The sequence below is a fragment of the Echinops telfairi genome, unplaced genomic scaffold (assembly GCF_000313985.2).
Source record: "Echinops telfairi isolate 266 unplaced genomic scaffold, ASM31398v2 ScPeMD7_31;HRSCAF=116, whole genome shotgun sequence".
NCBI classification, from domain to species: Eukaryota; Metazoa; Chordata; class Mammalia; order Afrosoricida; family Tenrecidae; genus Echinops; species Echinops telfairi.
The window spans coordinates 18,303,611-18,315,129 of record NW_022103928.1 but is presented as its reverse complement, the minus strand read 5'-3'; the positions used below and the strand labels follow the sequence as shown (position 1 = coordinate 18,315,129).

Below are 11,519 nucleotides of genomic sequence, written 5' to 3'. Positions count from 1 at the left end.
GGAGCCCTCTGGGCAGCCATAATTGAAGGGATTAAAGGATTAAATCCATGCTCTGCTTGATCTGCTCAGATAGCAGGGGCCACCAGGAAAGAACAAAATCCCTGCCTGCTCTCAACACCACAGGGACTCTCCACCCAGCCAAGGTCCAGGCCTCCCCAGCTGGCTGTGAAAGCTTGCTTCAGACTGGATTGGATGCACACAGGTGGTAAAGAGCACCACCTTCTCCATGATGGCTATTTTGTCAATGCTTCTGTATGGCTCTAGCACGTTGACAAACCAGTACTGTCGACCACAGACCTTCTACTACAGGGATCTCAGAACTTTGGGGAGAAAAGCTTACACTATTTGTCTTCTCAAGTCATTTGTTTTGGTAATTTGGGATGAAAAGATTTAAAGATGTGATATGGAGTGTGTGTGTGTAAGTGCATGAGAGATTGGATTGGAAGGATGGACTGATGGTTTAGCCTGCTGAGCATACATTTCCATTTGTTTGTTAACAACAACAACAAAAAGCCTACTGCCCATCTTTCTCCTGTGCAGCAGCTGGTGGGTGCAAACTGCCTACCTCACTGGCTAGCAGTCAAGTGCTTTCTCCACTGTGCCACCTGGGCTCCTATGGTCTGTAAAAAAAAAAAAATCTAATTTCTTATAAAGAACCACTGCACTTTCAAAGTGAATGGTTCAAGTGAGGCTGACCTTTCTCTCAGACACTCCAGAGGTGGTGTCTGTCTGAGGCCTGATTCTCCACCATCCCAGCCACTGTGATTGGCTTAAGTATGTCAGTCCATCCAGTCCAGCCCAGCCTTCTGTGGGACTCTCAGCAAGGAGGCGTGCTCTGTGTTGCTAGGGTTGCAAACCTGGTGGGACCTGGACCAGGTGTGCTAGTTAGTGTTCTCCACAGGAGAGAACCTACTTGGGCATGAAGCCAGCAGAGAACGCAGAGCTAAGATACAGGGGAAGCAACACTCACTCTGCTCTGGGCAAGTCCATTTTCCGTTTTGGTCAGTTTGAAGTAACGGCCACCTGTAACTCCCATTGTGCTGCCAAGAGTGATGCTGACAGTGCAGGCATAGAAGCCCCGAGTCAGCTGGAGGAAGGGCAGGGTTCCCAGCTTCTCTGTGAGCCCGAGGGAAGGAAAGGGAGAAGGAGCCGGGAAAGAGACAGGGTCCCCTCAGCCCAATGCCTCGACTGGGGATTCTTGCTTCATAGGATTAGACTTTGTTGAGAAGTCAATCTCAAGACTTCGGAAGCTTGTTTAATGAGGACAATAAGTATTCAACTAGCTCTTAATACCCCACATGATTTTGTATGTGGATATGTATTTCTGTATTTCATATGTAAATTTCCAGCAATTTGTCAATGCCTGGTGATTTTACCAAACTAAACAGAAGCTCGTGCAAATAAAATAGTCACTCTGAGGAAAACATGAGGTTCACTGTAGAAGCCCACTACTCTCCAGTGGCTCTGACTCACAGCAACCCTACAGGACAGCGTAGAACTGCCCCATAGAATTTCCAAGGCCACAATCTTTATGGGAGCAGACTGCCATCTTTTTCCCTGGCAGCAGCTGGTGGGTTCGAACTGCCAACCTGTATGTTAACAGATATGATAGTAATTTCCAGATGCTCATTAGCACATTGATGACTATTAATTTTTTATTCTAATTAATAGATTAAAATGGCACTTTCTTTCCATTTACTTCATTAGTCAAATGAGTTTTCTAATTAAGATTTACAACCTACAAATTTATAAACACTTGTGAATTCCTCTAAACATAGACTAGTAATGAGAGGCTGACTTGTCTAATAAGGGTCCTTATTACCCTCTCCTGGCTTGAGAATTTGGAGAAAAGTGGGTGGGGATGGACTAATTTCATTGCCTAGCAGTGTCTGAACTAAGTCTTCAGTTGAGTATATTCAAATTATCAAACTGCCATACATCAAGGCTACTCCTAATCTCATTTCCGCTCTCCATGCAATCCAACCCAAAAGGGACTCATGTCAGAGGGAGCAACATGTTCAGTGCTCATGGGTGATCATCACTGCTACTTGTGAAAAAAGAAAAGGCACGTTTCAGTTGGGACAAATGTAAAAATGGAACCTGACTTTGACATATAAAGGGACAGAGGTACAAACTGAGCCTGTGTTTGGACCCAGGAAACATCAGAGAGACAAATGCTGGTTTCTGATTATATACTAATTCGCAAAGGCATCGATAACATGTTCACAAGATCACTGACAGATCCAGCTGCCATCTAGATTCATGAAAGAAGTCAAACCACAAGAGGGGAAGAGAATTTTGCTGAACCAAGACCTCCCCACCACGGCTAGCATTTTTAACTAACATTTTAAAAGCACTTATTATGGGCAGCATTGCCCAGTGCACAGAGCACAGGCGGAGCAGAAGCACCAAACTCTTTGCTCTGAAGCAATACACCATTAATCGTTAAAGAGAAAAAAGGGAGGAAGGAAGCCCACAGTGGGGGGTAAGGGTGGTCAGATTGTGTTGGCTCCTGTTATATTTAATCTTACAATTTATTCGTCTTATTTTGAATGGTATATGACAGATTCATAAGCTTGTCCATGCTTGGGGTTGGTTTCTAATGGCTTTTCATCGGCCTGGACACTAGAACATGGATCCCGAAGACAAGGACTCCATTTGACGCACACTTACGTAGCTTACAATAAGGTTAAATGTCTCAGAATGGTTCAAAAATAACCGCTGGTACGCAAGCAAATGAGCCCCAGATGATAGGAAATGAAGCTTGGATAAGAAACTGCCCTTGTCAGGAAAAGGTGACCAGTAGGAAGACATAGTATGTCTGATTCATTCCTGGTGGACGAACAGTGGAGAGGGCAGGGACGGGCAGACACAGCCACAGGCGAGGGGGCTGTCGGGTACTAACTGGGTGTAGGAGAAGGAAGTCATCCCACAAGTGGAAAGAGAGAAATGGGTGGGGGTGGGGCAAATAAACTATTGAGGGAGGGTGTTGAAAAGTAGTTCCAACTGTTGAATCAAAATGTATGATCCGAAATGTAAAACACCCACCTAATTCATAATAACAATTTGTTTAAAAGAAACAAAGAGTGCTCACTTTGGTAGCACATACACTAAAAAATAAACAAAAAATGTGTCTAAAAAAATGCATGTGTAATTATAAGTCAACCTTTCTGATAAACTGCTACACGCTGGCACTGATACACTTTCTGTGAGACTTCAAAGCAGAGGTTTTCTTTAGGAAACGGTATAAAGGGGGCTTCACAATGTTCATGGGAAAATCCTATTATCTTCTACTTCCATTTCTCCACACACTTTGGAACCCCCTCATATTTCATTTTGGGCTGTGCTATAGCCTCTAGAAAAGAATTATGGGGCATTGTAATAGGAAAAACAAACAAACAAACAAACAAACCAGAGAGCTACTTAGCCACTCTCAGGGAGCACTGGGAAAGCTATCACTCTAGAGTCAGCTGCAGTCTCTGCTTGAAGCATTCTAACAGTGTGTGACAAAGTGATGGCCTTAACTTCTTGAGTCTTGGTCTCCTCATCAGGAAAATGGGAATAATCGGCTATTGTGAAAATTAAACAGGAAGTCATCTGTAAAGCATGTAGCATGCTGCTTTGCATAAACTTTTTAAAGCAAAATCATTCAGTAAAGATTACTTTCTACTGACAGTTTTTCTTTGTTTTTTTTAATCATTTTATTAGGGGCTCATACAACTCTTTTCACAATCCATACATACATCATTTGGGTCCAGCACATTCGTACCTATGTTGCCATCATCATTCTCAAAACACCCGCTTTCTACTTAAGCCCTTGGTATCAGCTCCTCATTTTTCCCCTCTCCCCCTGAACCCCAAACAAAAATACTGATTCCCTTAAAACAGCTTTGGTTATTTTCCAAAGCAGTCAACCACCAATCACTTTGCCAAGGAGGGACGGTTCTATGGATGGACAGGGCCATCGGTCTCACGGACCAGCATCTGAGGATCCTGGGGTCTGAGGCTTGGGTGGTCTTGCATTCTTCTCTCTGGGAGGTCTTACCTCATAGTAACTCTGGACAGCGTTCATGAAGGCTTCATCGGCCACAATCTGAGTTTCACCATTGAGGAAAGCCTGGAAGCGGTCCTTGACTGTTTGCAGCTGCTGTTTGCTGATCTGTAAGAATCAGAGAAAGAGAGGGCAGTTAGCACTTGGTCTGGTTAAAGATTATTTCTACTTTACACTGAAGGCATGCTGGAGCCAGCTTGTACAGGATCGAGCGCACTGATGGGTAAAGTTGCAGGAATTCTGTGGGCTGGTTATTAAAGGGGAACCCTGATGGTCTAGTGGGTTACACGTTGGGTGGCTAACCACAGGATCAGTTGTTCAAACCCACCAGCCACTGCTCAGGAGAAAGATGAGCTGTTTGTTCCCACAGAGATGCCAGACTAGGAAACACAAAGGGACCGCTCCACTCTGTCTTCCATGGTCGCTACGAGTTGAAATTAACTACATGGTAGTGAGTTTGGGTTTAGATTGGCTGCTAAGCACAGCCTTGCTTTTTTTTCATTTTATATAAATTTCAGATTAAAAACAATGGTAACACGTGCTCCAAATTCACGGCATCCTGATGATTTATCTCATTTTACTCTTCTCTGTCCTCCTACGGTTATCTACGTCTGTGTTATTGGTATGGTGTCTGTGGCGGGCTACTGCACATCTTTTCTCCACTCCATTTTCAGTGATGTCTCATTGGCAGGGTGCTGGCAGAGATTACAGTATTATGGCAAAGCCACAGGCAAATGCAACACATAAGGTGTTTTGTTGTTGTTTAGGGATAGTTGTGAGACATTTACAAGAGACACCCACTAGATAGGGCGGCCCCTCTGGTGGTTTAAAATACCCCACTTGAAGGGCATCAAACTCTTTTGCTACTGGTACCCTAAGATTTAGATACAAGTCACAATTCTGGGGGATGGCGTAGATCATTTTGGGATTTTGGTTATGTTCAATTTCCTGTTTGTACCAGCCCATCCCTGCCTTTCCCTTCCACGCAGAAAAACATCTCTACAAAAGTCTCCATCTCAACATGAGCACGTGATGGCAAGAGCCTATCCCAAGCCCTAGCCTCTGCTGCGGCTTCCTTTCATGTGATTCTGCAGCGCATGCTTACTTTTCACTACTTGTTAGTTGTGATTACGTTAGTTAATAATTCATCTCTTCTTCCTGTTTTGTTCATCAGTGGTTCCCCTGGGCCCTGCTTAATGCCTTATATAGGCAGGTGCTCGATAAATGCTTTTTAAATGAATGAATACATGAAGTTTACGATGGGCATGTTATTTGAGGATACTCTTACGTCAGTTCTCATTGATAGAGAAAAAGTCAGTCCCAACTTGTGTCACTTTAAACGCTCTTTGTAAAAAGCTATCCTTCCTACTCGATGATCAAACAGTGTGCCTGAGAACTGCTGCCTTAGGAGTGAGGGCGAGATCATTTCAGACGCACTCCTGTTGATCACTGAGTTGTTTGCGAAAGCCACTGCTGTGCTCTGGGCCAGCCAAGAACAAAGAGCTTTTCAGAAACAGGGCCAGCTTTTTAGAAACAACTGTTACCTCATTCTCAGTTTTCACTTCCCATCTGAAATCTGGTGGTTATTCTAATTACCCACTGCCTCCGGATGGTGCGATTGTTGTCTGTTTGTTTTTTTTTGTCTGTTTGTTTTTTAATGTCAACTCAGTTAGGTTACAATTTCCAGTGGTTTGGCGAAAGACTAGTCTAGTGCTATCCCATAATGTAATCGAATATAAATTATCATGTTATGCTCCATCATGTAATCTAATCAATCAGTCATGTGAGGTTAGGTTAGTGTAGAAAGAATCCTAAGCATAATTACTTTTGAGTTACAAGAAGACAAGACTAGGCACAAGGAACACACACATATGAGAGAGGACAGAAGCCATGCCAGGGCCGTCAAGAAACCAAGGAAGACCCAGGAAGTGAAACACAGGTACTCTGATTTAGATAGAGTATTAGCCCTGAGAACTGTGGAAGAAGTAACTTTCTGTTCTTTCTTTCTGTTCTTTAAACCGCTTACTTGTGGTATTTGTGGTATAGAAGCATTAGGTAACTAATACGGTTGGTTATGGTTATCCAACACACCTGAGTTTGGTGAGTTGCTAAGTACATTTTTATTATTGAATAATAATAATTAATATTATTAGAATGTGTTTTGTTATTAGAGACAATACAAGTCTTACTGTAGGAAATAAAGCTACAGGATCTTCAAGTCTCCTTGTCTTTTTGTCTCCTAATCATGAAAACCAACCCAAAACAGTATTCCAAAAATAGGCATGGATGAGCACTTGGGTGCTTCAGCTAATTTTATGATTTGGGGTGCTGTGAATGAATAATGGAGTCAGGGATTGATATGAGAGATTTGGCTTTTACCAGATTCTTGTCTGTTACTGGGGAGGGGGTAAAAAAAACTGCTGTGAGGCTACATCTGACCCACTTCAACATTTAAGCAGGGAGGAGGGGAAGCCCCACCCTCAGTATCAGTTGCCCAAGCTGTCTCCTGGGTGGGAGAATTCAGGCAGGCCTCCAACCTTCTCTATTAAGCCTGACCCCAACGGTCCCTCCCAAGGGGCTCTGCTTCTCTGCTGGGCTCCACAGTGCCCTGCAATGGCCCCATGCAGCTCCGTGGCTCTCCATGGAGCGGGCAAGCCTGGACCACAGAGCGCTCACTTGCAGCGTTATCCTTTGCTGTTCCGACCCAGGGTTGTGAGTATCAGGGGAGTTGCAATGAAAATCAACAGTTACTTTGTATGCACTTGAAACCACTTACAATAAAATATGAGAGAGCAATTGATTTGCTCATAAAAATGACACCATAACATGAATTTCTTTTAAACTGGCCTAAATAAAAACCCTAACCACACTGAGCCAAAGCCGCTCACTGAATCCTTTGCTCAGAGAGCCTCCCAAAGTAAGTCCATACCAGGTGGGTGGTAAGATTTTATGCCAACTTGAAGGTACCTGTGAAGAGGAGGTGCAAGTGGAGTCCAAATGGTCAAAGAGGCGGCAGCATGGTGATGCCTCTTTGGGAGTGTGGCCTTTTGGTAGAGAGGCAGTGAGAATGTCTCTCTGACCCTTTGCCCTCCTGCTTGCATGGATCTATGTCTGCCTCTAGAGGGGGTTGGGGGGTGAGGGAGGCATGTGGGCCACCAATCTCGGAGGAGCTGTGGGTGCCTTGTCATTTTCCCACCGACCTTGGAGAGGCACGGTTCTGGAACCATCGGCTTGTGTTCATCATGCTTACAGCTTGACCTTTGTGCCCCCTGCAGCGATGGGAGTCTGGAAAGGGCTCCGGCTAGCATCAGAGCCCCAGACAGGAGTGGGACTGGGCTGGGCTGCTTCTCCATGTAAATGACTTCTCCATGTAAAGCTCTTTCTTATACAGATCTGAGTGTCCTGGGTTTGTTTCTCTAGACAACCAAGCCTAGCACACCACATTTCTGTGATTTGGGGAGAGTAGGGTGGAAAGGCACAAGATCGTTTTATGTTTTCCTTAAGTGCTTAAGTAATTGAAGTAAAGTTAGGGGCCCTATGACAATCAATTGAAATAGATTGTTGGCCTTGACCAAATCCATTATTTCTTTTAGAAATGAGCATCATATTAATTATCAGTTTTACATATTAATGATCACTTTTACATAGTACCTACCATCTGTGTCTTTATGTATGCATATATGTCTGTGTCTTCTTGAAGTGGCCTATTAAGGTGCAGTGCCCCCCACCTCCTGCTCCATACAGAGGAAAGAATGATGAAAATAGAAGAAATATGGATACAATTAGTCCAGTGGAGTCATGGACCACATGAACATCAGCCTCTACAACCCAAAGACAAGAACTAGATGGTCCCCAGCTACCACTAAAAACCACTTGAAAAGGGACCACATTAGAAGATCCTGGATAGAGTGGGAGACAAATATGGAACAAAACTTAAAATCATAAAAGAGACCAGGCTTACTCGTTGGATAGAGACTGGTGGAATTCCCAAGACCAAGGTATTTAATTTCTATTTGGTCACCCTGGAGATCTGAAAGGGAACTCTCCTCTATGGCTCATTTTTCAAGCAAACAATAGTCAGATCTTTCAGGGAAGCAACACTAGTGAGGTGTGCATACCTTTAAATAGTCAACCATCTGTGATCAGAGGAGAAGCATTTGTCAAAGGACAAGTTTTATGTCTCAAATATGTGCAGATCTTCCTTAGCTGAGAGCTTCTGCCCTGTTCTCTCCTTTCTGGATACTCTCCCTTGTTCTCCCCATGGCTGCCACCTCCTCCTCCTGAGGGATCAGCCTACCCAGCACTGCGAGGGAGCCACACCCCTTTCATGCCAGGGGCGTTATGCATTTCCTTCTCCTAGCCAGCACTTATCTTCTGGAAAAGCCATTCATTTAATTGAATTGTCCTTTGCATACATAAAAATATACAGGTCATCTATCCAGCTAATGCTGGAGGAATCTTCCCAAAGTGACCTTTCCCATGTAACGGACTCTCATCTCAAGACAAAGACATCACTAACAGCATCTGCATGTTCTCAAAGTCATTGTCCCACTCTGAAGGCAACCACCAGCCTGGTTTCTGTCACCATCAAATAGTTTTGCCTGCTTTCAAACTTGAATTTCAGTGCAGCCGTTAACTGTTCTGCATGTACTCTTGTGTTTGCTGTCTTTCCCTCAGCATTACATTGACAAGGTTCATCCACATGGCCGGAGTAGCAAAAATTTGTTCACCCTTATTGCTGAGTAGTAAGTAGTCCATTATTAATTCCATCACCATGAACCTACTCTGCAACTGAAGGACATTTGGATCTTTCTGTCTGAATGTGGTTTTCATTATCTATCTCCCCGCACATATGTTTCACAAATACAAGAACCATGCATGTCTTGTTTACTGCTATGCTTTCATTTGTCTGGCAGATGATGTACCCCAAACAAATATCTGTTGAATGGATGATCTTACTTTGTGCACCAGGCACAGTGCTAGGCTCTGAGGGCATGAAATGAGGTAAGGTACCACCTTAACCCTCCAATTTCTTAATGCTTGTTTTGATGCTGTACATTTATCTGTCTTTAATTCCTTAGCACCCATTTTCTAACTGTATAAGGGAATGAAAACCTCATGAGGGAGGAAGTTCATTGAAGCAGTCAGCCAAAGGGCCTACCTGGACAGAGCATTTCTCTGGGTAAAAGTTAACTGATCTCGATAGGACTTGATCCTGGAGGTGACCTTGCATGAACAAACGGAAATGATTGACACAAAGTCGTTGACAGTACAACTCTAAATACACAAGCACGCTTCTATGAGCCACTGAGAAACAGAAGTCTAAAATAGAAGTCCATCTGAAAGTGGCCAAAATATACAGAAGCCACTTGCGCATCAGGTCAGGATTCAGAATTGAAGTAATGAGCTCCAAGAACAGAAAATCTGAAAAGATGAAAGGTCATCATCGCAGAAGAAAGTGCTGCAGCAGCATTCTTGGTTCAGTCCCCCTCATTAACCAAGGCCTGGAAATTCCCACTGAGTTTTGGGCAGGCTGCAATTTGCTGCAGCGTTCTAGAGAAGTGTGAAATGAGATCTACAGTGGGGAGAAAACTGCACGTCCTAAGTACCAGTCTCAGGAGAGATGGGGTAGAGGTCATTGAGAACTCAGGTCACAGCAGGACTTCAGTATACATCCTTGGGCAAGTAAACACCTTTGGTTTTCTCCTCTAGAAATTGGGGATAATTTTATCCAACTTGAAAGAATTTTTTGAGAACTAAATGAGGAAATATGTGTATATACATAGTATCTGGCATCCAGCGAGAATTCGATAATAAAAGCTACAATAATGTTACAAGTTGATTTTATTTTGGTTTCCCTATTATAGTAAGACTAGAAAGTCAAATATTGCTCAAGTGCAGCCCTGGTGACGTTGCGGTTCTTGGTTGGGCTGTCACCCACAAGGTCTGAAGTTTGACATCACCAAGGTCTTTCTACTCCCATGCGAGTTAGTCTCAGAAACTCCCAGGGGCAGCTCTGTGTGTCCTGTAGTGTTGCTGTGAGTCGGCATTGATCTATTGCAGGGAGTTTGCTTGCAGCTCTAATGGTCATGATACAGGCAGACAGCTGTTGAGGGTCTTGTGGGGGAAACTTTTGAAATGTTAATGAGAAGAAGCATACCTGATGTGGTAGCCTTTTGTTTGTCACTACCTCTCACCCCCCAAGAGAATCAGCCCTATTGTCTAGAGCACTGGGGTTGGCCCTGCCGCCAGGAAGGAGAGACCCAGAGCATCCTGGAAGTGGTCGGTCATGATCTTTTTGGCTATCAAAACAAACATTTGCCTCTCCCCACTCTGATCTTCCTATGTGCGAGGGAAAAAGAATTCCCCTTGCTCAAGTTACTGTGTTTTCTCTTACTTGTAGCCAGAGGGTTTCTAGTGGAGTGCGTGCTTTGTCCAGCCATGGAAAGAAACCCAGTCACTAAGGTGCATGTTGGTTAATGTGCCCCCACCACAGCCACACTGCTTGCAAAAGAAAGGGGGGAAATGCTAACCTCAGAAGAATGAACCTAAGGTGGTAGCATTCTAAGCATGAACAACAGGTCATAGAAAGCGTGTTTCTGAGTGTGGAAAGTGCAATGATACACAGAGGCGACCTCCTCCCCTTAGTAGAAGGTTAGCACTGTACACTGGCCTCCAATAACAGGAGCTGTGCTCGTTCCCTCCCCTCATCTAGTCATGGCAGATAACAAAACATATAACAAAACCCTTGCCAGTTTATCAGTCTTCATAGATACAGCGCCTTGACATCAATCACGTTTATTGTGTTCTTCAAACATCACCATTATCTGTTCCAATTTTTTTTATCATCTGCTACAGAAGTTTGGTGTTATATTTCCTATGGAAAGAAAAATAACTATTTCTAAAAAGTGATGTTTATTCTTCATTATAGAAATCTAGCAAAAATGTCAAATAAACAAGTTCCTTAAGAGTCATCAGCTAACATGCCGGCTTGAAGCAGGGAACCAGCAGAGAGATCTGAGGGGCAGACCCCAATCCCAACTACGTGGACAGTCGCCCCTCCCCACCGAAGAATTTACTTCAGAGGACAGCAATGAAGCTACAGCTGAGGGAGAGGGACATGTCTGATCAGAGCACACGGGAGCAAATGAAGGAGGAGGAAGAGAGTGGAGTACATCCTGGCCCACCAAGCCTTGAGGAACATATCCCTGCTCAGAGAGGACCATATGGCCGGCCTCACTATGAGACACAACATCTCGCACTGTCCCATATCGCTACCAGGGACAACATTGGAGACATAGTGTGGGAATTGCACCGGGTCTGCCCTACCACACCAAGTTGGAACACTAAGGGTGTGGAAAAGAACAGCCAGGGGAGCAGAGCAAAGAAGTCCCGAGGGAATTCCAAAAATAGGCTTTGGGGCCAGGGCGTGGCACCTCATCAGACTTGATGGGAAAACACTCCTAAA

General features: G+C 44.1%; 1 protein-coding gene across 1 annotated transcript in view; it reads right to left on the bottom strand.

Annotated features, from left to right (window-relative positions):
* CADPS (calcium dependent secretion activator) overlaps nucleotides 1–4,155 on the bottom strand; it is a 435,301-nt gene extending 431,146 nt beyond the window's left edge. Inside the window, exon 1 of the mRNA XM_045290125.1 lies at nucleotides 4,046–4,155. Within this exon, the coding sequence (XP_045146060.1) occupies nucleotides 4,046–4,072 (27 nt within the window). The 5' untranslated portion in view covers nucleotides 4,073–4,155. The remainder of the gene's footprint in view (nucleotides 1–4,045) is intronic.
* Between the last annotated feature and the right edge of the window lie 7,364 nt (nucleotides 4,156–11,519).